Source organism: Castor canadensis, chromosome 3 (assembly GCF_047511655.1).
Source record: "Castor canadensis chromosome 3, mCasCan1.hap1v2, whole genome shotgun sequence".
Classification (NCBI taxonomy): domain Eukaryota; kingdom Metazoa; phylum Chordata; class Mammalia; order Rodentia; family Castoridae; genus Castor; species Castor canadensis.
Genome location: NC_133388.1, coordinates 171,755,982 through 171,782,286, shown reverse-complemented (window position 1 = coordinate 171,782,286; position 26,305 = coordinate 171,755,982). Strand labels below are relative to the sequence as shown.

General features: G+C 32.5%; 1 protein-coding gene across 6 annotated transcripts in view; it reads left to right on the top strand.

Moving 5' to 3' along the window:
* Positions 1-26,305, top strand: part of Csmd3 (CUB and Sushi multiple domains 3) — a 1,205,819-nt gene that overhangs the window by 1,009,502 nt on the left and 170,012 nt on the right. For 4 of the 6 annotated variants that reach the window (XM_074069090.1, XM_074069088.1, XM_074069087.1 and 1 more), the window contains 2 exons: positions 24,075-24,188; positions 24,689-24,784. The exons of the other annotated variants lie outside the window; for them this stretch is intronic. In XM_074069090.1, the coding sequence (XP_073925191.1) occupies positions 24,075-24,188; positions 24,689-24,784 (210 nt within the window). The remainder of the gene's footprint in view (positions 1-24,074; positions 24,189-24,688; positions 24,785-26,305) is intronic. 6 annotated transcript variants of the gene reach the window in all.

Sequence of the window (26,305 nt, the reverse complement as noted above, 5' to 3'; positions counted from 1 at the left end):
TGGCTCACTCCTGCAATCTTAGCTACTTGGGAGGCTGAGATCAGGAGGATCATGACTCCAAGCCAGCTATGCAAAATAATTTGTGAGACCCCAATTCACTGAAAAAAAGTTGGGCATAGTCATTCATGTCTGTCATGCCAGCTACAGTGGGAAGCATAAAATAGGAGAACTGCAGTCCAGACCAGCCTGAACAAAAAATGAAGCCATATCACCAGGGCTGGTGGCATGGCTAAAGTGGTAGAGCACCTGCCCCACAGGCAGAATGCCATTAGTTCAAAATCCAATACCTCAAGAAAAGAAAAATGTAGATTTATTAGGTTCTGTTTTGATCAGTTTATAACTAATACACAGTGGGGGCAGCTCACCACAAATCTGAAAAACATTCAAAATGATTCTTATATCCAATGTACTTGAAAACTATATGCTAGATAGGAAATCCCTTGAAGTTATATGTAGTTCTAATTCATCCTTAAACCTTATGCTCAGGGCATTGCCACAAATTTTATGTAATTGGATTAAAATGGCTTTCTTCATTTTATGTTTATAGTAAATGCAATATACTCATAAATAGTAAAAAGAAGACAAAAGAAAGATCACTGCAGGGTGTTTGAGAGAAGGTCAAGACAGTATTTTCACCAATTAACAGTGGCAACACTACAAAAAAGTAGGAAGGAAAAAAATGCACATTGCTTTCAGTACATAGTATATCAAGCACAATTTTGAAATATAAGTCATAAATCATTTTAAGCTTTCTTGAAGGTATCCAAGTTAAAAAATGTACCTCATCTATTGTTATGTCTTAGTAAGCATTCTACCAACTTCTGTGAAAAATGATTACTTAGCAAAAAATATTTTAAGTTGTATCATATACCCAAGGTTTATTAATTTCTAGAACCTGGTTCTGACTTCAATGAAATGCACCCGAATAATGTCACCTTAGAAATGAGCTCGTGTTGAGTAAACAGGTTTCCAACTATTTTTCTACATTTAAGAGCCAAGATTTGTAGTTACGGCATACACCATACCTGTATACACCATACACAGGTTGATACAATGGCTTGTCTTTGACTATTTGTTTAATTGTGTGCACATTGCTTAATTCTAAGTATCAATTACCTCTTATATAACATGGGAAAGTTACTGTCTGCCTCACAAAGTTGTTTAGATACATTTGTCAACTACTTAGCACTGTTCCTGTTGCTGCTATTATTTTTATTATTATTGTGATTATTATTGTTGTCTTGCCTAAGAGATTCAATGTTATCTTCCCTTCAAAAAAATGTACTTCCTATTTTAATGAAAAGTCACTGCTTTTCCAGTACCTTCCCATACATTATTTTCCCTGACTCAAATCGAAGCTTATTTCATAAACATTGCCTCACAGTCTCTGATGTCTCTGTTTCACCTGTACCTTCCAAATCAAAGTGGGGTTTTGATCACTAACTCTGAATAGTTAAGAATAGATAAATGATGTGTAGTTCCCTATTTGCTGAAAGCGTGCAATCAAGAGGTACTGTAAACAGAAGACCTAGTCTTATGAACTAGTCATATTTGTTTCAAGGGATTAGAGTGACAAAAATGTTTTCAAGTTGAAGATAACTTTTCACATGTATGGGCTCCTTCATTGCGTTTCATGCCCAGGGGTAGGAATGAACATAAATTTTGTATGGCTTAAGACTATTTTGGGGGAGCCTTCTTTAAGGAAAAGAATGTTAAAAATAGCTTGTCTTTAAAATTTTATAAAACCATGTATTCTTGTGAACAACACTGATGATCCCTTTCCAGAATCTTGAAAGGAACCCGTGCAAAGAAGATGCCTTGTTCTTTTCATAGTAAATTTACATCTGCTAGGAGGAATTAACTTTCTCTTGCTCTCTCTCCCTCTTCAGAGGTTTATGTCTTATTCTGAGAAAAAGCAAAGTGCACAAAGCAATCATTATGATACAGCATTTTAGGCACGGTTACTCTTAGATTTAAAGTACTAAAGCATCTGTAAGGAAGAAAAAAGCTGGTAGCCATTTGGAGGACAGTAAAAGGACAATGCTTAAAAAGTTTCTAACATTGACAAAGATGATGATGATAGTGATGATAAATTAGCACAGTGGAATGGAAGTTGCATTTATAAGCCAAACAACAAACTGGGTATTAAATCCCAACTCTGTTACAGAAATTGTGTTTAAATAAATGCAATTATGATAACATTTGCCAGGCATTATGCCAGAGATTATTATAATTATTTAATCTTTACATCAATGGAATGAGGTAGGCTTATTTTATTAATGTGTCCAAAGGAATAAAGTGACAAAACTAGCTTCTATTGTTTATTTATTTATTTATTTTTATTTTTATCCTGTTACTGTTGTACTGAGGATACATTGTGACATTTGCAAAAGTTCTTGCAATACATCATAGTTGAATTCACCCCCTCCGGCATTCTTATTTATCCCCCCACCAGCTTTTGTTAGTGGTGGGTTTGCAACTCAAATCTTTCAGGCTTTTCTCCTAAGTACCACTTTACACTGCCTTAAACAACTTCTCAAGAATGCTTGCACATAAGTGAAGATTTATAAGTTTATTCTGTTAGCAAAAGGAAGCTGTCTGGAGTCAGTATATTTGAAAACCATCCCAATTCCCTCACAATTTTCTCCCATGCATTCCACTGAAAAAATAAAATAGCTTTCAGTCCATAAGCACACACTAATGAAACTTTTCACATAAATCCTTTATATCGTTAGTAATAGAAATCATACAATAAATGAAAGAAATAATTCATCTTAATGAATGAGTCCCTACCAACATTCTTTTCTATCTTCTTTTTAACTTAATACATCTGAACATGAAGTCATTAACTTGATTCAAAAATCTTCTGAAATCATTTGTAAGGCAAAAAAATTTTGGATATTTTAAGGTAGGGTTTCTAAAGTACAATTAGACATAAATAATTCCTTAGACTCTTTGCCCATAAGAACATTTATTCCACTCCTCAAAGCTGGTAAAATGCATAAAAGGAACATTCTTCATTTCTTCCCTGCTGTAGATCACTTCTGCCCTTGGGTACTAGCTGTCTACATTGCTGAGTTATTTTGTCTTCTTGGGATTTGAGCTTCCCTCTAAGTTTACTTCTAAATTGGTCTGTACTTGTAGAATAAGAATTCATTGAAGGCACAGTTACCTTTCTGTCCCTAAAATTCATGACAAAGTGTGATCAGTTCTCAGTTAATACTTCCAACAATGAATTAAACATTCATCTGTATTGTTTTTGTCTTTGTATAGAAATTAACAGCTTAACTAGCACCTAATATTATTATGAACTTTTAAATTATAGCACCCATATTAAAAATAGTATTGGGGGGTAGGGTTCTGTCTCAGTAGCAGAGCACTTGCCTACAGTGGATGCCACCCGGCAAAAAAAATGTTTTTGTTTTTGTTTTTGTTAAGGTAAGTAATACATTTGCCTCTCAACTCAGTTCTTACTTAGTTTCCCTTTCTTTCCAAGATGACTTCTGTTCTGTCTACCCTAGGCTATCTTATTATATACTACCCCAATTCATTAAAAATATTATAATTGTCCAATTCTAATTAACCAATTTTATTTAAAAAAAAGACCTTGACTTTAAGTTTAAAAATCTGAAGGTCCACAACCTTGCATACACAGTGAAGATGAAGAGAAAATACAATAGGCATGTGACTCTGATTCCTGTGTGATAGTAACTTACTTTTTAATATGAGTGTTTAGTTTCACTCTCTCCCCTGTTTTGGGCTGTTGCTCTTCACTCTCATTTTTTTTTTTCACTTGCAGGATTCATCTGTTGAATGATTCGGTGGGGTTGTATGCTGTAGAGTCAAGAAATGAGAAAAAGGGACACAAAACTAGAGAAGTAAAAGGAAAGTAAAGACATTCAAAAGCTCAAAAATTAAGATTAGGCTTCGGAGATGTAGGAAAAATTAAAATGGAGAAGAAAAAAATAAATTGCTAAGTGAGATCTCTTGTTTACTCCCGTTTTTGGTCTGTCCATGCTTGTGAATATGACTTAGTTTTCAGTATTTTGTAAATGCTTGCCACATAGCCAGACAATCCTTAAAAAGGAATATGTAGCTATAAAGCACAGCAAGTTTCACAATCAGGGTGACAAGCCTGAGTCACCTCAAAAAAATCACTTTGTAGAGAGAATAGATTTTTACAGCTCAAGGTGGCCTTTATATATTTATTGAGTAGTGCAGTCTACAGAATTCATCCATCATTTCTCTGTTGTTCAAGCTCTGCCTCTCTAAAGAAATTAAACAGTAGACACATGCCATACCTTATCACCATTCACTTTTCTTACTGCCCTTTTCTTTAAGTTATTACTAGCAATCTGCAACTATCACTATACTGCAGGTTTTAGGTACGAAAAATACAGTAAGAAACTTTTCCTTTTATAAAATTGTTCTGAAAGAAGTTATTACTGCTATATTATCTTGGCAGTCAGTTCAAAACAAAAATAAAATTTAAAAATACTGATTTTGTTCAATAATAAAGTTGAATATTAATTTTTCTATTTAATAATAGGATCTGTCTTTTAGGTTAACCTTTCAAATATCAAAACCAAAAGGAGGCATTGGTGGCTGATATCCAGAAGGACACAGGCTTATTTCATCCAATTATTTATTCAGGGGACTATACTTTAATGAAGTTTATTAACCTCAAATCTAGAAGGATTTTGTTTGATATGAATGATATTTAAATTGTCTTCAAAGCCTGCTTTGTGGGCTGACTAACTAAGGCAATTGCTCAGAGTGTCAGTCCACAGAAATAAAAATTGATTCTATCCCTATCTACTATCCCTATCTAATGACCTTCAGCAAAGTAAACAAATGAGCGTGCAAGCACACACACATATACACACGTACACAGAACAGTTACATAAAATCCTTTTTCCTTCCATTGGCTTATGTCTCTTGAAACAGGTTAATGCAAGCTCAATATTACATCTTATGGTTTAGACAATCAATCTCTAGACCAGTGAGCTGAATATTATCCAAATCATTACTGTCATCAATTAAAAATTTGAAACTTACCAATGCTTGGCATAAGATTATTGGCCAAGTGATTTATGTGACCAGTTTACTGTGTTTCTTAAAATATTTATCATGTGGTTCAGAAATGCTCTTTTATAAATTCGTATTCATAAAATAAATTCTACATTTTGAACATAATTATTTAAATAACTTTTGTTGTTTAAAAACCAATTTCTGAGACTGAGAAAGTAGCTGAAGTGGGAGAGAGCACTTACTGGGTTTTGACCCTAACCTCAGGACTGCAAAAAAAATGTTTAAATAAAAAAACTCAAAAAACAAAAAAATTCAAAGCATGGCATATTCCTGATCTTAGTAAAGAAAGAATATGAGTTTGAAGAGGCAACAAATTATTAACAAACTGAGAATGCCCACATGCTCAGGCTGGACCTGGGTACCTGTCATAGAGAGTGATTAATATACTTGATTACATATATGAATAAAATTAATCACATTTTCTTACACAGAGAGAAACACATCTTTGGAGGTGTTTTAGGGAGACGCTACCAGGGTTGATGCTGATGCTTTCTCTTTACCCTAATTGATTTGGCCTCTGTGACTCTATCCTTGAATTACTTTATGGCCAATTCTTGGATTAGTTTGGGGAAAGAGTAATGAAGGGAAAAATAAAGAATTTGGCTTGGAAAACTGATTTTAAAAGTGCCCCAATTTAATACATAAAATGCAAGTGTTTCCATTCAATAAACTTATATTTACTCTCCTTTCCAAGCTGTAGGATAAAACTTAAAACATAATTTTTAACGGTGTATGCAAGAGGAATTTTTACAAAACTTAGTATGAAAAAAGACTTTGATTTCAGTTTCAAAAATGATTATTTTGTCGATGTTTTAATAATTAAAATGTATAGCTATTTCTCAGAATTATACTGTTGACTTGCATTATTTTAAACTACTTTGAGCACCAGACACTATTTTTATTTTTTTTTTTACAATTACACCTGTTGCCAAACTGTAGAATATTTGGCCTCTAATTCATTTTATCATCATGAAGGCCATAGGATATTATCTTCCCAGGGAATTTTGTTTACTGATAAACTCATGATAATTTCTAAACATAAGTTATTTTTTAATGGAGAGAAATTTCTCGTGATGTATACCAGCAGAAGCTATACAGGTTCATGTTTATAAATGAGTGTTGTTTTGTAGATTTTGGTCATAAATATTTTAAATTATTGATTATATACTTGCTATTAAATGTTTTAGAGTAGGTTTCCCACATTTTCTTGTGATTGATGCTAACGTCTTTTGAAATGCTCTGCCTAAGAAGAAATCCATATAGAAGAAGCCACAAGGGACCATTCTTAAAAGATTTTCATAGTTATAACAAAAGTATTGTCATTTTATGTTGTATCATCTCACCTCAGAGTTATAGTATTCACTTTATATTCCTATAATTTGATATTTAATTATTGCATTCCATGCTATACTATCAGTTCCATGAGGTCTGGAATTGTACTTATTTTTTAAATTTGTATATTCAATGCAAAGTGCATCATGAGGCACAGATTGAATCCCAAGAGTCATTACATCTAAATAAAAACTAAAGATAACATATCAGACTGGGCGATTCTGGCATTAATAGTTCAACTGAGTTAAGAATGTAAAGTTGAATGTTGAGAATTCAGGGAGGTTTCATGGAGAAGATGAGCTTTTTCTCTTCTGGCAAAGTGGTAAATGTACACCCAGAAGGGGTGGGACTTCCAAGCAAGGAGTAACCTAGGCAGAGAACTACGGACTCTGCCCACTGAATCTACCACACAGAGTGGAAAATACTGATTATTGTGTTGGGTTCCATCACTAGCCTGTCAGACCCTTGAGGGCAGAGACGAAATATCCTCAATTCCTTCCTCTAATCTGGCTGTAAACTTAAGGCCAACATTAGAGGATTCTTGGGTTTTTAACTCATTTGTTTTTCTTAAGATTATAGTTCTACTTGGTTGCTTAATATATCCAGGTTTTTACCTTCTATGATCAAATTACTTTGTATCCCTGTTTTAAGAGTAATAGATGCATATGTATGTTAATGGAAAAATGAGACATGTTGAAACTATTCCAGAAAAGGAGAGAGAGGAGATAAAGGAGAAAGATGGTGGGTGTGAATTCAACTATGATAAATTGTAAGAAGTTTTGTAAATTCACAATGTACCCCCAGTAAATAATAATGAAAAACATAAATAAAAAAGAATTATCTTGGAAAAATAAAAGAATAATAAATATTTGTACTTAATTTTTTACCCGCTGTTTTAGATTGGCTTTCAGTAACTCCAAGTCTCTTTTCTAGAAACTAAATTATAGATCAAGACTTTCAAAATTGCAAAACAGTTGTTTTGGTTTGATGAGCATAAATAAAACATTAATAAACTTTAATGAACTATAGTTCACACCAAAAAGGTAAAAAATACATGAGTTGAGGTACTGGTGCCTGGGATCTAAATAAGCTTTAGAATTTAAATGTCAGGGAAATAGGGGGAATGAAAACATGAAGTTCTTCATTCAGTCCATCTCCTCAATTCCACAGCAAAACTGGCTGGCATAGGGAAGTTTGCATGAGCATATTTGCATTTTATATTAATACCTTCCATAAATATGTGGAAAATGAATTGGAGTTGCTCCAAGTATGTGCAAAGGAAATCAGCCTGAAGGCCAGAGATAATATGGGCTTAAATTCTTGAAGATATAATAATGAAAACAGAAAGGAATAGTCAATTGGAATCAAGACAAATTTAAGAGATAGAAAGTAGTGACGTGCATGCTTCAATGACTAAGATTAACAAATGAAGTACTCAGGAGGAGGATCCATAGGAAAGACCCTGTAACTCAGCCATGCATGGGCTCAGTAGGTCATCACAAACATTGTTAAGTGCATTGGATATCTAAACAAATATTCCTCAGGTTAGCAGAGATTGGGAAGGATGACTAGCTTAGTTTTGAACATGTAGCTTCCTTTTATTTGACATACGGCATTGCACATTTCCCCCCAAGGGGAGGAAACCACCAATCTCACGTGAACTGAACTGAAAACTCTTACTGTTGTTAGCCTTTTAAAGCATCATGTGGCAATTCAACTCGTATTTCAGGAAGCTCTGTCAGAGATGATTGATAATTGCTTAAATAATATTGATTGTTGATGAGACAAAACAAAGAAAATGAAAAAGAAGAGCTATGCTGACACAATATTTTAGCACCTGGCATTTGAAAATGATTGCAAGGTATTATGATCACCTGAAAAGAGTGAAAACATTGTCTCAGTGCCTTTCATTCTATTTTTTTATATAATTGGAGTGTCTATATTCATTTCACAAACATGTAGTGAATGACAGGAAAATAGGCAGTGAGATACACAAACGAATAATATCAAGTAAAGGAAGAAATGATATTTAAATAAAATTTCAAATTACAGTAAGAGTTTTTTTGATCTAATAGTAATATTTATAAATTAAAAATGACATAATTTTATTTAGTTGCTTTGATGAAAAAATTGTTTCAAAATTATAGATAGTTCAAGTTCACAATCATTAAAAGCTTAATTTTGGTTATGACTGTCACTAATTTCTCCATAGCTTCAATTTTTTGTTTGTTTGTTTCTTTGTCAGTGCTGGTGTTTGAAGTCAGGGCTTTGCACTTCCTAGGCGGGTGCGCCAGCCTTTCTTTTTGTTCTTGGTATTTTGGAGACAGTGCTTTTTTTTGTTTTTTTTTTTTTTGCTTGGGCTGGCCTGGACTGCAATACTCCTAGCTTGTGCTTCCCCCTGCTCTGTGATATCAGGCACACATTTTTCCATTGAGAGAGTAGTCCCTGCTTGTGCAGGCTGGCCTGAAACCACTATTCTGCTGATCTCAGCCTTCCAAGTAGCTGAGATTACAGGCATGGGCCACCATGATCTTCAGGCATGAACCACGTGAGCTTCAGTAGTTTTAAAAGTTTTAGTGTTTTCACAACCCTCCCCGCAACACACACCAATGGTATATTTTTTCTCCTACTTTATGTTTTTGCTTTTGGCACACTAGAATTAAGCTAATGCTATTATATTCTATAAAGCTTTTAATGATTTAAGATTAACCCAGTTTAATTTGGTTTATGTCTCAAATGTCACTATTATGTATATTCTTGCACTAAAACAGAACAAACATGATGGAACAATGATTGTAAGACAAAGAAACAGAATTTAACTTGTTTCTAGCAAATAATCTTATGTAGCAATTTGAGGTTTTAATTTCTGCTTAAAATTTAAGGCTAAAATAGAGGAAGGATTTTCTTAAATATCTTTCTCCATCTAATACTCATGTAATTTTTTATCATACTCTTTGTTTCCTTATTTTAAATTTTTGCTACTATTTTATACACCTAGTTCAATAAAATAAACTTTGCTGCCTATATTTTCTAGCCAACGTTATTTACTTTGTGATTATTAATGAAAGTAGTTTTACCTTATGAGGGAGAAAAGTTTAAAAAGTAATCTATTTTGAATGTCCAATATTCGTAGTATGACAGAGTTTGCTACAACACTTAAAAGTGGGTGCATTAATTTAAGAGGATCTAGGTTAATCTTAGCTGTACAAGTCTCACTTGGGTTTCCTTGGGATCTCAGTTTTTTCTTCCTTAAAATGGACACAGATAGGAACACTTTCTACTCAAGTAACAATAAGTCTGATACAATGCACATTAAACATAAGTGCAGCAACACAACCATAAAGGAGGCTTTCTTTGGATTTTTTCCTATGGCCCCTTCTCACCCCCTACTGAAATTAAGTAAAATTTTTCTAATGCATGAATTATGTCCAAAGTAGCCTAAAAGAACATTTGGAGTTCATGATTTAAAGTCAGAATATATTTAAGATGCTGGAATTCAACCTTCTCTAAATATAAAAAAAAATATAAAAGTAGGATGTAGTGTAAGATTTGTGATGCTGAGGATGGAATGCTGGGCCTTGCACATGCTAGGGAGGTTCTCTAACCACTGAGACACCTTCCCAGTCTATTTTTTTTGAGACAGAGTCTGTCTTTGTAGTTCAAACTGGACTTAAACTCATCATGTAGTCCTGGCTAGCATCAAACCACTATCCTCTTGCCTCCACTGCCCAAGTGATAAGATTACAAGTGTGTGCCACCACAACTAGTTTATTCTAAGATTTTTAATAGCTACAGTTTTCAAAACATTACATGTAAACCACATGGGACCCTTTCATAGTGTGTTGCCCAAAGATCTCTGCCTTTGCTATCTATGGTAAGTAGAACCTAATTAGTAAATAGATGCGCTTTTTGGTTTCTGCAGTCACATTTTTAAATTATCTTTCTTTTATTTGCTTTTGACATTGGCTTGGAACAATTAAGTGTTTGTCCAGATACAGTGAGATAAGTGGAGGTGATGCTATTTTTAGCTCCTTTTGCATTCAGATGCAAAATGAGTTTCAACCACTTTCCATTTGAAGAAAATCCAAAACACATTTTTTCACATAGTTTCTTTTAAAAGCTAAATTCTACATTTGGTTCTATGAATAAAATTTGCACATATTAGTAAAAAGTTTTTTAATGTAATATGAGATATTTCCACTGGAATTATGGGTTATTAAGCAGTTTAGAATGTTTGAAATGATTCTACACTTCACAGCTTTGGGCATGTCTAGACAGTACAGGAACTTGAATACTGTAAAAGAGCTTTCGTCTTCTTGACAGAAGAAAAAAGACATAAACTTAATGGAAATAAGGCAGAATAATATATTCATGGGATTTCAAAAATGAATTATTAATTTAAATTAAGAACAAGAGTACAATCATTCTTAGACTACACATATGCATATTCCAATTTGCAAATGCTATACTTCAATACAAGTGTTTCACTTCCTTCCACTTGCCCACTTTAGTTATTGACTTGAACATGTTTTTGAGTATAAGGACACAGGCATAATAAGATTAAGTTGTATTTTCCATGCAGGTGTAGTAATTACATTATTCTTGTCCAGGGATTTTAACCTATTTTCTGTCAGTGAAGTCCCTAATCCTGCTGGGATATGTGCTTCTTCCTATTCTAATTGGAGCTTAAAATGCATTATCCTATAAATTTGGTGTTGCAAATCGTTCATTCTTTTGTATTTCAGTTACCTCATGTACAAAACAAATAATTTACTTATATAATTGTGAAGTCTCTTGTATGGTTAAAATATTCTTATATTTTTATGAACTGCAATGATTTCAAGTCAAATTGAAATGTGAGTTCATCTAAGCATTATACATGTGTGTATATAAACTTACCTTTCAGCATCTTGTCAGTTTCTTGGAAAACTATCTTTCAACCACCACCCACTCACAAGTTATAGATAGGTCCATTATGTGAGTAGAGACATTATGAAAGTCCACACCTGTATCGCTAATTTATTATGGTGACAAATTGATAAGATCTAGTGCTTTGTGAATAAGAGACCACCATTTAAAATTTGGATTGTACTACTTCAATGGAAGTGTTACCTACTTTAACATGAAATATTAATCAATTTCTTTAAAAGGACTTAAATAATCTACATATGCATATATTTTTGATCAAGAGGCAAACACTCAAACATCAAGAGGCCAATTGCTTATCAACTAGTGATACCAATCCAATTAAATTTTACATGCACACTAGGCGAAGGACAAAACTCTGTTTTATTTAGTCAAATCAGTATATTTCAATGTTGCTCTAATCAAAAGTATCTTTAAGTGAAAAACTGAAACATATCCATGTTATGGATTGTAGAGAATTTCTTAGCAATTAGCCTAACTCAATGAAGAGATTTGTATTTGGAATGAAATTATGGATGGATTTTAGGTGCTTCTGACAATAATCACGTTGCTGAAGTCCTCAATGGTGAGAGTGGTGACAACAATGATGACAAAGATACTAAAATATCAATCATGCTATGTACTTTAGTTTTTTTTAGAAGATTAACTCTTTTCAAATTATACACATATACACATATGTGTATATATATGTGTGTGTGTATACATACATAAAATACATATATGTGTGGGTATATAAAAGATGCACACACACATATATAAAGAAATATTATGTAAAGAAATGGTTTTCAGGGGACTGAAACAATAAATAAGATCATTTGTACACTAGTGAACTTTAATGTATTCCTTGAACAATATATATTCTTCAGACTAATTTCATTAGCTCCTTGATGCTCTGTGTGTATTTATGCATCTTCTGGAATAGGTTAAGGGACTGAAAGGATTTGAATAATATCTGATAATTTGGACGAAAATAGTGGCAATGTTCCTTCCAATAATGATATTATTATCATCATGGCATTCTTATTTGTCTCCATTGTTAAGATTACTTTATTCCTGATGACCATCATGTCTGATGGTTAATTCTATTTATTTATAAAACCATATATTAATTTCAAAAACTTTCAGAGGCCGGAGAGATCACAAGATACAGCATATTCATTGTGTGTATACAAAGTGAGTGATAGTGTACATATTAGATACCTGTTGGACAAGATACTTTACAGATTAAACTTTACAACAATATTAAGCAGTGCATAATATTTTAAAGATTAGGAAAAAGTTCAAAAAGTAGTGTGTTCAAGGTCACACAATCAATAAGTAGCAAAGCTGGTCACATTTACTTTTGTTCTTTACTGTAAATCCTTTGTTCTTTCTGTGTAACATTTTATTTCATAATAATTATAAAAAAGAAAGTTTTTAAGAGATTCAGGTACTGTCCTGAATTCTGAAATCTATCCCTAAACATGCCGAGTCTACAGAATATTTAAAACTTTATATATTAGGAATATAATTTCATGTACATATGTATATTTTCAAGATGACACAAATTCACTCCTGTAATTATCAATGATGACTAAATAATAAGTTGGCCACTCAGGATGGATGTATTCATAAATATATTAGAAAATATTTCCCCATCTTTCTCAACAAAATATTGAAAAAATAATTCATTTACTTTTTTCTTTTAATTGAGGGTCTTTATTATAGATCTTAGTTGTTCAGTTTTCCTTTAGGCAGGCTTTCCAAATGTCTTCCAAGACTTGTTCACCAAAGTAGACCCTAGGCTGCTGGGCTCTACAGGGCAATGGTTAAGATATCAGGTTCAAAGGAAACCCATGTTCCATGACTTCAAATCTTAGGTCTTCCCCTTGCTTGCTTGCTTGGTACTCTTTGATAGTTTTCAACTTTATTTAAATTTCAAGGTTTTTCATCTCTAAAAGAGAGAGAATAGTGCCAATCTTAAATGTTGTTTTGAAGATAAATCTAAATGTTCTGCAAAGAGCCTAGAAGTCATTTACAAATAGTAAACATTTAAAATATATTTTTATTCATTTAGTATATAAATGTACCAGATGTTCCATTTTCTCAATTTCTTGAGTAGCAAATTCCTTCAGTTTAATTGTGTATTTTTAGTGGACTTTTGTCCAGCAATGTAAATGTCAAGTTGTGGTGGAATTATATCTGTAGTAAGAATATGAACTCTTGGAAGTTCACATTTATAAAAATGTACAAACACACCAAGGCTAGAACTCAACTTAGAGAGATGAATAGTGATAATTTTTTTGAAAAACATAAACATTTAAAAAATATTGCCCTATGATGCACCCCTCCTTCTGTTTTCCTAAATAGTTGTAAATTCTAATTAAAGATCCTTAAGGCATTGGGAGTATGAGCTGAGGGGTTTGGGGTGCTGGGTTTTCAAGAAAAGCATGGCATATGTAGGAGGTGATATGCAGAGTGTAGTTAAAGAATTAAGCTAAACCAAGAGCTTGAATCTTGGTTTCAAGATTGAACTATATGTCAAAGTTCCATATAAAAAGACAGTGAAACAGAGCTTCTGTGATTGAATTGAGAGTTATTGGGATGAAGAACCACATTCACACAGTAGTGCTCTCATCTCTAGAGGTGTCCTCCAAACAGGTAGAGTTCATTACTTATAGTTAGCTTCATAAATAGCTCAGTAAAAACTGTGCAACAGTAAAATTTTCATGTGTACAGTTTTATCCTATTTTAGTCTATTAGTCTAAAATAGATTCATATTTTTTCCAAAAAGATTATGCCATTAAAAAATAAGATAGCAGTCAGGGATATTATAGTAAAATGACTTAAGTGACATCAACCAAATTAATTGTATAAACTTTGTTTTGGATTACAAATTGAACAAATTATTAAAAGACAAGATATTTCATTTGTTTTTTTCTAGTGAAAATTGGGGAAATAAGAGCAAGAAATTTTTACTAATTTTGTTAGGCCTAGTAATTATCTTATGTTTAGTAATGGTTAGTTAGAGATACTGATGCATTTATGGAGGAAAGATACGGTGTTGGAGCCACATACTGGCTCATACCTGCAATGTTAGCTACTCAGGAGGTTGAAACCTGGAGGATCATGGTTGGAAGCCTGTCTGGGCAAAGAGTTTGAGAGACCTGGTCCCAACCAACAGTCAGGCATTGTGGTGTACACCTGTTATCTCAACTTCTGCAGAAGACAGAGATTTGGAGGACCAAGGCCAGAAAGATCCCATCTCAACAGGAAAAATCTGGGCATAATGGCACATTCTTGTCTTTCCACTGATGGCAGGAAGCTTAAAATTGTGGGATCCTGGTCCAGGTTAGCCTGGCCAAAAGCAAGACTCTATCTGCAAAATAATCAGAACAAAAGGGCTGGAGGTGTGGCTGAAGTTGTAGAGTGCCTGCCTCACAAAGTCCTGAGTTCAAATCCCACAACTAGCAAAATAAAAAAGAAAGAGAAAGAAAGAAAAGGGAAGAAAAAGAAAAGAAAAGAAGTAAAAGAAATAAATGATATTATGAGCACTTTACAGTAAGCCAGGTTGAGGATATAGTGGGGAGAAGGAGAGATAAATAAAACATGACCTTTTGGAAAGGTGTTGGTATTACAAGTTAGCAATGGATTTATAGGTGCTTATTTTATTATAGTATCTCTATATATTGAAAAAGTCTCATAATAAATAAATCCTGGTAATTTAATTTAGCCATTCTCTCCATGAGATAATGTTTTCCTAAACTGGATCTGTCTAGCCTAGTTGGGATTTGGCAGAAACATTTTGCCAAATGTGTACAAAAATATTTTTAGGGATGATTAGAGAAAAGCACTTCTCCAAATTGAGAATGAGTTCAAAAGAAAAAATGTTAATAAAGTGTACTAACACTTTAAACTTGCAATAACGCCATAAAATTGCTTATTGTGTTTTCCTTAATTTCATTGCTTTTATACACCAAATTAATTTTCAGCTGTTAGGAAATGCTACAATTGCCAAATTGCAGATAAAGTACTTGCTTGCCATTGAATAGATATTTACTCCTGGAACAATTAAAGAAAATTGAACTATACTTGCCATAAGATTGTTTTTGCAAAGTCTCTATGTTTAAAATATGTCAAGTAGGCAATTTTGAAATTTTGGCTTGTAGGCAAATGCCTCCAGTACAGAATGAAAGCCATGTATAGAGAAGTCTGAAAGTCAATATGGTGAATTTTGTTAGTAACTCTAGATTATGGATTGATAGAAGTGCCACATAATAGAATGTTAACAGGAAGAAAACTTAGCTCTTCATTGACTGGGGTGAGTTCTAAGCAGATCCAACTTCCTGGAGCCTCTAAATTATTGGATAATTGGACACTATCATTGACAGATTTGTAAATTTTTAAATGACATCTTTTGTTTCCTAATTGTTATCAAATAGTAATGCATGTTAGGATTTTTGAATGTTTATTTTTAGAATCAACATGATCATACTATATTCTGCGAGCTGTTGAATTGGCACTTCTAGATATTTGGCACCAGGAAAAAATCAGCTTTGGTATCTGGAGTGGAGCCAAGGAGAATTTGATCAACCCCAGATAATATAATCTACATGACTCATCTTCACTATAATGAGGAATAGTACCAAACAGCTCATGAGTGAATACTGCAAGTGTGGTATAATAATAACCAGGGATGTTTAAAATATAACCGATGCATAGAAAATATAAAAGTTTTAAAAATATTAATGAAAAGTTTTGCTTATTATTATATCAAAGAATGCAATTTCTACCTAAACATTTCCAAAGCTGGATGGCATTTTAAAAATAAGTTGTACACTGGTCTGGGGACATTGCTTATGATAGAGAGATTGCCAGCATGCACAATACATTGAGTTCCATCTCTAGCATCTCAAATAAATAAATAAATAAATAAATAAAAAGGAGTACATACATTTCATTTAGAACTGATTTTAAAAGTTCTGCCTTTTTTGTGCTTTTGAGACCAAATTTTCACAATAGCAAAGTTTTATATATTTTTCAGAAAGTTGAAGTTATAATTATACACTTTATAATTATTTTTAAAAGAGAAAATATGGGTCAAGTACTGTTGTTCATACCTGCAATACCAACTATATGGAAGGCAGAGATCGGGAAGATTATGGTTTGAAGACAGCTAGGCAAAAAGTTAGGAAGATTATTTCAACAAACAAACTGGGCATGGTGGTATAAGCCTGTAATTCCAGCTCCACAGCTACAGAGGTGCAAAAACAGCAGTGTCTCAGTTCAAGGCCAGCCTGTGCAAAGAGTATGAGACCCTATCTGAAAAATAAACTTAAAAAAAAAAATACATGAAGATGTGATTCAAGTGATAGAGCACTTGCTTAGTACATGCAAGGCCCAGATTTCAAACACCAGCATTGCCGTGAATTGAAAAATAAATAAATAAATAAAGATTTTAAAATCCAGAGATATCCAAGTGGTCCCAAAATGCAACCTTGTAGCTATTTACAACATAAGGACTTTTTAAACTCAAAGAACATAGAAAATATACACTTCTATGTATAATACTGATTTAAAAGAAAATCTGTTTTGCATACATGGCACAAATCAAACAAGATGGCACAATCTCCCTAAAATAATGTCTCGAACTACATGGATGAGTACATGAAGCAAGTTTCATATAAATCTAGAAAGTTTTCGATGGCTTATGTCACCAACACTAATTTTTATGCTTTCACACACAATCAAGTGCATCTAAGGGAATCTTTGATTTGGATGTTTTTATTTGCATTCTGTAGTGTGGGTGCACGTGTGTGCTTCATCTGTGCCGTTGTGGTGAATAAAATGCAAGCTGAGCAAACGAGTGGCTTCTTAGAAAACTTTTAGCAGTGACAAACCAGCTGAGTTTGTAATGTAGTCAAGATAAGCCCTAGAATACAAAAGAATGTGGAGATTTGCAAAAGAAGCAACAGGCATATTGAGAATAAAGCTGAGATCTAATAGGAATTTATCATATTTTTCCACTGCTTTCCTACCCAGTCTTCTTTCTGTATGGAACTATTTCTTTTGTGATGGAGTTTCAATTATTTGCAACAAGGGGATTTCAGATGCAGGAAGTAAACAAAATTAAATTAGAATACACTCTCACCCTCTTTCCTTTTTCTTTCTTCTTTTTGTGTGGTAACTGAGGTCTTAATGAACTCAGGGCCTCATGCTTGCTAGGCATGCAGTCTACCACATGAGCCACTCCATCAGCCCTCACCTTCTTTTCTTAACCCAAGTAGAAAGCTGATAATTACATTTTTTTCTTCCACTCAAAATGATAGAATGTAAGAACAAGGAGACAGAGAAGTGCCTATCCATTTTGAGATGGTAAAGCAGATTAACTTTGCTCAAAATAGCTGGAATATCCACCTAAGCCAATCAGTCCTGTCAATTTTCTTATATATTCATGTATAGAAAGCAGAGAATGGGTAAAGGTATGCTAACATCCAAGTACAGTTAAACTTTGCCTCTCAGTAAAATGTGAGATGAATTAGTAACCTATGTATTTGCAAACCCAAGTTATTCTCAATGCCTAGTATTTATTACTATGTTATGATCACTGTTTTACATGTATCTGTGTATGTAATATTCACTTCAATGCTAAGAAGCTAAGTGCCTTCAAAATACCTGTTTCACAGATTGGGAAAGTGAAGCACAAAAAAGGAAATAATTTCAAATGGGATTAATTAGAGATTTAGTCTTAAGAAGTCTGATTCCAGAGTTCTTCATTAGGCAGTTTTATGAAATGCCCTAATATCATAAGGCATTTCAGAACAATGACATGGTCATTTACAAACATTAGTCCTTTCTGCTCAGCTACATATGCTGCCAATCTCTATAAACTATTGCATCCTTTTTTTTCTTTTTTCTGGCAGTACTGGGTGTGAAATCAGAGTCTGTACTTTTTCGGCTGCTGTTCTGCCACTTCAGCCATGCCTCCAACCCTTTTTGGCTTTAGTTATTTTTCAGGTAGGGCCTCACATTTTTGCCCAGGGATGGCCTAGATACCTAGAGCCCTAGAGCCTCAGAATGACAAGCATGATCCATTCTTTCTTTTTCCTGTTTTGTTTCTCTCTCTATCTCTCTCTCTCTCTCCCTCTCTCTCATTTCTTATGGTTGTGGGGATCAAATTCAGGGCCTCACACATGCTAGCCCAGTGCTCTAACACTGAGCTACACCCACCAAACCTGTTTTGTCTCTTATTTCTTAGAGCACAGAAGCCTTGTTTGTGCTTGCATCTTGACACCACAATCAATATGACATGATCTATCTGATTGCTAGAACCACCAGTTCTTAAAGGGACCTGTTGCTCTGCTATCTCCCACCAGATCTGAACCCTTTTATCAAAATAAGCTTTTAATCAAATCTGAATTTGGTCATTACTTTCTTAGATATTTTAATTATTCACCACCTTCCATAGAACTGGTTCCCTTAATCTTGTCCCAGTTAGATTATGAATTTTTCCCATCTCATACTAACATGCCATTAGTTTGTCCAGAATTATTTCCCTCTGAAAGAAAATGATAATAATCAAAGTTGAAATTCTTCTTTATTTACATAAATTCAATTTTCATATTGAATTCAAGAACTCCAGTCCTGATCACTGAATTTTAGTAATCTTGTCCATATTTGTTTTACTATCCTCATTTAAAGTTAATTAATTTCTAAATCAGTGATCCTTGATACAACTAGCTATTTATTTAGATGTCACCAAAAAATTTAATGTAAATTCTAGAAGTTTCTGGTTTAGACTGTTTAAAAAGCTAGTCATTCACTTGTTGATGAATAGAAATATGGACTTTATTCAAGGTTACCAAGATAGATATAAGAATCAATTCAATGGAGTTTTGCAATAGGATGGAGAGACTGAGCTGAACTTCAAATATAACAGGAAAAAATTGGAATTTGTAGACAAAAGAATAGAAATCAGTAGATGAAAAATTACTCAGAGGAGAAAAATTAGTGGTAATAGAACATTCTGTTTAAGCTAAATTAGCAGGATTATTGCTGAAGGCAGGTCAGGATAATCACATTGTCTACAGGGTAGTGGGAGTGTTGATCAGATATTGAGGGTAGAGGACTCTAGCTAAACTTACTTTACAGATTCTTGCTAGGATTGGACAGTGCAAGGACAGAAATAGAAGTAAAAATGCAAGACAAAGTTAGAGGATTAGGTAGTATCTGATTAAGGTTTGGACAAGGAGGTACTTGGCCAACAGTGAAGGAACATTTTGACAGTGTCGCAGAACAGACTATCACAGAGGGAGCTTTAAACCTGTGTTGTTCTGCTTGTTGATCGTCTAAGCAAGCACACCACCCTAGGGGCACTAACCCATTTTTGGCATTATGTTCAAGTCCAGGAAGCCACTATGCTGTTTTCCTCAGTGATGCTTTCAGGACAACTATTGGTCTTTACTGAGCATTGTACAGTTTAGCTATGCTAATTCTCTCTGTCATCATTTGTCAACTTATTTTTAGGAAGGCTTAACTAAGGAGAATGAACAAAGTCTCAGGAGTTAAATGAATGTGACCTAAGGAAAATGTACTTACTAGGATTTGGGATAGAATTAAAAAACAACTGGTTATTAAAACTTGGTTAAACGAAAATTTATGCCAGGTCCCTTCTCAGTAAATGGAGCCCTGCCTCTGTACCTTGGTTGAATATGGTATAAAAATTCAATTTCAAATAAACCTTGGTTTATCTACAAAGAAAAGCAGATAAACATAATGCCTTGTCTCATTCTTTATTTGCTTTTTTGTGGAGGTGCAAATGGACTAGGACATAGTTTTAAAGTTAGGACACACATTCTATCAATATGATCGAAATTAGAGATTTTCACTAAGTGCTTTGAATCAGATTTTTAAGTAATGTTTAAAAATCTAAAGCTTTAAAAATATTAATTTTAGATTTCTTTAAAAAGCAATCTGGAAGGCCTCCAAATGTTGCCCACTGGAAGTTGGTAGAGGACTTGCTTTGAAGAATGGCTTAAATGACTAGAACAGCAAAAATCTGCGTGGACCCTGAATCCCCTCTTGTTAGATTATTTGATCAGCTAATCTTAATGTCTTTTCAGAGGTAGAATAAAATTAAGCTGCCAGTGCAACAAATACAAATATAATTAATAGAGTCTGAAAGGAGGGGCCCTGTGTGTTTTGGGTCATTTTTTTAACATCAACATTTAATCCAGTTCCTCATGTATCATAGAACACAATCAACCAAGACTGACTGAATTAAAAGTCTATCTAAAATAAGATGTATGGAAAATAAAAACCTCAGAAGTAATGTCAGGTATAAAATTACTTATATAGACTTATTTGCAGGGATATTTTACATGTTTACTTTTTATCTTCCTAAGTTCTGTTTTCTTCCTTTTTTCCAGATTGTAATACACAGAATGTGAGAAAAATTATTTTACAAAAGCATTAAAAATGTATTTACCTTGAATTATGCTTATAAAAGAGGGAAAATCCATCAAAACAACATTTCCCATAAGAAACAGCTTGGTGTTCAAAACTTACTTTTATACTTCAGCGCATAGTATCTCCAGATAAAAGAAATTTAGAGCTGAGATACAGGGAATTCTTTACCTCTGCTTGTAAACTAAGAAACATAAAAAAGTGCTTGCTTGGAATGCTGAGTATACATAATCAGCACAGTGTTTGGGGATAAAATGCAGTTTTAGAAATAATTATTAGGTTGAGACAAGATCAGTGTCAAAATGTAATTTTTAAAAAGAGGGCATAATCACAGCTTTCACATGAACATAAAATATACATGTATTAAAATTTTGATTTAACTTTAAATTACGTCAAATGTTATGATGGTTCCAAAGGGAATTTAAATAACCAAATAATGATTATAGATGAATTACACAGACAGGGACATAGGTAGAAGGAAAGAAGGAAGGAAGAAAATGAATTTACCAATAGATTAAAAAATAGGTGTGTTACAAGCCAATAATCACTGCATCACATAATAGTCCCCATAAACACAGTTGATCCAGGTGTGCTTCAGAACATGCTAACAAGAAACAGCATTTAGTAAACATATGATCCATGCGAAAATCTCTACCAGACTTTCTCTACATTAGCTTTAATCAGGTAAGGGATGCCTTTGGCCATTCTTAGAAGCAAAATACCTACTGCTGTGTGCACATAAGAAAGTTAAATGAATTAAGACACTTAATAGCAAAGTAGAGAATCAAAACTGAAGGATGCTACTTAATTCTAAAATATTTGGCTGAGAAGGAGGAATTTGGTCCAGGAAAATAACATTAGTTTAATAAGATGATAATCTGATAATTTATAAGAAATCAAGTCACTATACAACTGTTTCTGATTCCTCAGGAACAAAATACCACATGCTACAAAATACCTCACTAAATGGATAGTTTATAATTCTGTTTTTGATATAATGATTCAATATCCTTTCAGAGCACATTTTTCCTAATGCAAGCCATTTTTAATTAAAAATGTCAATTACTCATATTAATATAAAGTTAGATTGTAGTTAAAGAAATGTAGCTTGTTCATTGCTTAATAAGACTCCACTTACCCCCATCCTCAAGGCTCCCTATAGTCATCTCAGAGTTATTTCCACAAGCAACTTTGTTATAAAGTATTAGCAATACTCAAAAGAACATACTCACCAGTTTTCTTTACTTAACATTATAAAAATATAGCATAAATGGCTGTATCACTAACAGTTTTATCTTCAACATTTTCAATTTAATTGACACAAAACTGGTCTATCTATAGAGAAACTGCAATTGAGAAGAGACCTAAAGACAAAAACAAAAAATAGACACCTTCTACTCCCTTTTCCTTGCAAAAATCTCTGGGTTAATTATATTTTGGTTCTTTGGATGTTAGTAAGCACAGTGGTTTACTTAGAAACTAAATGTTTCCAGTGAAATACTTGAGAAATTTAGACAAGAAGAGTCAAAGGATGTTAAATTTTAGTTTTTCTTACTGACTTCCCAAAATGATTAGAGGAAAAATGAATTATATGTCTAGAGCTTTGATGCACAGTGTATTTGATAAAGGTCTTGTAATTACTCTAGTAATTTTTTTGGCCACATGGTAAAGCTATGGCAACATCTACAGTACATTAGAACCTTTTAAAGACACATTAGAAAACAGATTATTCAAACACCAATAATGCAAAAACTGAAAGCAAAACTTTTCTTAATTTCTTTTTTGGGATATTTTTGAAGTAGCTTAGGATGTGTTGCATCAAATTCAGCATCTTTTTAAAGATGGTCTCAAAAAATGTATATGACTCTTAAACTATTAAAAACAATTTATTACATGTATCTGGTTTGGTAGAATCACATTTGGTTTTATCTCCTCCAGGAAATATATTTTAAGGAGGATTAGTTACAAAGTAAAGTACTTTAATACTCAGAATCAAAGAAAGGATAATATATCTTCTAGTGTGTTCATTTCATTTTCTGCTACAAAAAAAAATGGACTGAGATCACCAGCTTATTTTTCCATGGTCAAATAATAAGTGTAGCTTCCTTTATGTTATTACAAGTGTACCTTTGTTCATACGCAAAAGCTACCACATTTCAAGTGGACTAGAATATTTTCAAAGGGAACATCTAAGGATACCCACAACCTGGATTTGAGGTATAAAATATGAAACAGAACTTCAAAAATATGTGTGTTTTATACTCATACAATGTGTTATTTAAACAAGAAAATGTGATTCTGAATTTATAAAAGTTATCTTGCTTATAAATTATTACCTTTTCAAAAAATGCATTCTCTTAATATTCTATAATTTTTCTATTCAGTGAAATGTTTTAAAGATAATTATTGTTATCTATTTCAACTTTTCAAAGGACAAAACACAAGTTCATTTGTATACTTGAATGGATTCTTTCTTTGAGGTTAATAGTTTGGGTAGATTCCAAATGTAAATTTACTATATAATTAAAAATAAGCAAAAAAATGAGTCATTTATAAAGCTCTCTTGGTAAGTCCTTCAAAATTGTGCTTACCATGAAATAGAATTCATTTTGTGAAGTTTTATAATGTTTCAATTGCTGAGGAATCTTAAATAATGTGTCTTTATTTTGACAAAATATCAACAATAAATCTTTAGGAATCATTTTTGACATAGAATGTAAATTAAGCACTATCCCTAAAACAGTATCTTGCTGATATATTTTCTACTGAAACGATTATTTGTAATGATGGAATGGCATTTAAAGAGCAATCTTACAAAATTCCCCCAAATTAAAATTCTTGTCTATCCCATCTAAAGGAGGAGAAAAAAATTAGAAAAAGAGAAGAGAGTCACAAAGTGAAAAGAACCAAACTTCCATCAGGAAAAATCCAAAAGTGGTTACATAACTCTTTAATCACAACAGTCTTACTATTTCTGATTTAAATTAAATATTATACCCATTTTTTTATGAATAGTCTCTCTAAAATTTTATTTCCTTTAGGTCATGGTCATTAATTGCCTTTGTGACCTGAAATACATGTGTCAGGAATATCCACCAATTGGCACCTAGCCTCTTTCAAAACTAGAAACAAAAAGAACAAAACAAAACAAAACAAGATCACTATTATATTGTAATACTTTGTTCTCTCTCTCCTCCTCTTTCTATTTTTTTGTTTTTGTTTTTTGTTTTTGTTTTTGATGGTTGGTGATTTGTTTGCTTCTCCCGGTTCCTGTTGATCAGTGGTGTTTGGCCAGTTTGTATTTTTCCAGACATCACTCCACGATGTTGTTGAGGTGTATGATGGGCCAACTCAGCAATCTTCTCTGTTATCTTCCCTCTCAGGATCCCATTCAGGTATCCTTTAATAGAACTGCCATGCATCAGTTATTGATTAAAGACTGATTTTGATTAGTATTATAGACAAAGTTGAGATTTATTTCATCCATACTAGAAATAAAGCAAAATGAAAATAGAATCATTTTTTTTTAAATAATAGAAACACAATTTAAAAGTAACTCTGAAGCTTGAGAAAAATATAACCAACTGTTTTCAAGGACTGTAAACAAATAAGTATAATATTTAATCACAGTCTGAGGTGTTTATTGTAATATAATATTTATGGATTCTTTGAAGAATGAGACAATATGTATTAAAATGTAATTAAAGCCTTCTAGTAAAAAGGTTGTAATTGAAGCTGAACCCAAAGAAAATATCTTGTTAGAGGTAGGATATTTTAAAGTAATTTGATAGAATATAGATTGACATTTTCAAATAACAGTGTAAAATAGTATAATTTGTTAGGTGTACTGAATGAAAATTATTTATGATATCTTAGTGTTTGTTTTGTTGAGTAGGAGAATCACTTCCACTGAGTTCAGGTAATCAGATCACAATTCGATTTACTTCAGTTGGACCAATAACAGCTAAGGGATTTCACTTTGTTTATCAAGGTAAGTGACCCTGTAGCCTAGAAGCACACTAAGGAATGATATCAATTCCATGCTTTATTCAGAGTCATTGAAGAATAATACTCTCATAACCATATAAGAGAGACAAAAGTCTTTTTAAAGGAGTTTTACCGTTTCCCCTCCCGCACCTTCACTCAAACATTGTTGCTTTGACCAAAGTAAAAAAAAAAAAAAGACCTACTGCTTCCATCATTATTCTCAATTTAAATACCTGATTTTCCTTCCTTCTCAGCATACTGTTTTCAAAAACATTTGTTTTTCTGACAATTCTTCACTCTTTACATTTTCTATTTTCCTCATAGTCTAGTGCTCTAAATTGAAAATGTACAATGTTTTTGCACTGATTTATGTAGAAAATCATTATGTATGGAAATCATTACTCTTTCTAAAATTATACTGCCTTATTCTCCCAGTAAAATCATTTTTATCAAAGATTTTGTATATTAAAAGTTCATTTATATAGTTTTCCCTTCCCGTTTATAGACAACCTTCCACATTATCACTAAACTAGATCAAGAGCCATCGTTGGAAATATTTTGTTTGAATATTGTGTGATCATGCAATAGCTCTTCTCCACTGTACCTTGAACATTATTCCTTAAAAATATATAACTACTTGTGATTTGATATCTTATTAAACTCCCTCATTCTGTTTACCATTTGACTAATAATGTTATATTGTTTTATTTTTAATAGCACTTCCCCTTGTAAAAATTTTGTGCAATTAGAAATTTTAAAAGGCACTATAAAAATTTAGTTGTATTACACAAGTCATGTAAAAGGATTTAATTAATTTGGAATTCATCTATTTGGAATTTATGATATGACTTTTTGGGCTATTGTCTATCTCTTTACTCACATTTGTATGTGTTTTAAAAAGAAAAAACATCCTGTTATCATTCTATTTTACTAAATCAAAAAATACAATCAAAGGACATAAAAAATCTAAAAGCAATTTCAAATTTGATATTGTATGATAAAGTTGAAAATTTTATTGTTGTTAATCTGTCTGACTTTTATTCTGCTTAGCCTCATGTAGTTATTTTCTTCTTCAATAACAAATATGTTTTAAAGCTAAATTTGTAAACATGCTATTAAATAAATAAAATGTGTTTGCTGTTTTAAAAATCTATATCCTTAAGGACCAAATGCTGAAAAATAATTGTAAAATTATTTCATGTAACCTAAAACAAAGTTTTTAGAATTGGTATCCCAAGTTCAAGTAGAAAACAATTATTTTGATTTGATCCCATAAATTGCAATTCCTAGCTAAAATTACTGTGTTGTATTAATAAGAGTTTGCTAAAAACAACAACAACAAAAAAAAACCAACACAATTTATGTTAAAGGATCAAAAGTAAAACTTTCCTAACAAAAAATCTTGACAATACCATTATTCATTTTAAGTTGTGTTTGGCTTTGAATGCAATTTAATTTTTAGTAGTGTATTCAAATTGTTAATTCAAGTTCTGACAAAAAGTGATTTCTTTGAAGTCTGTTGAAG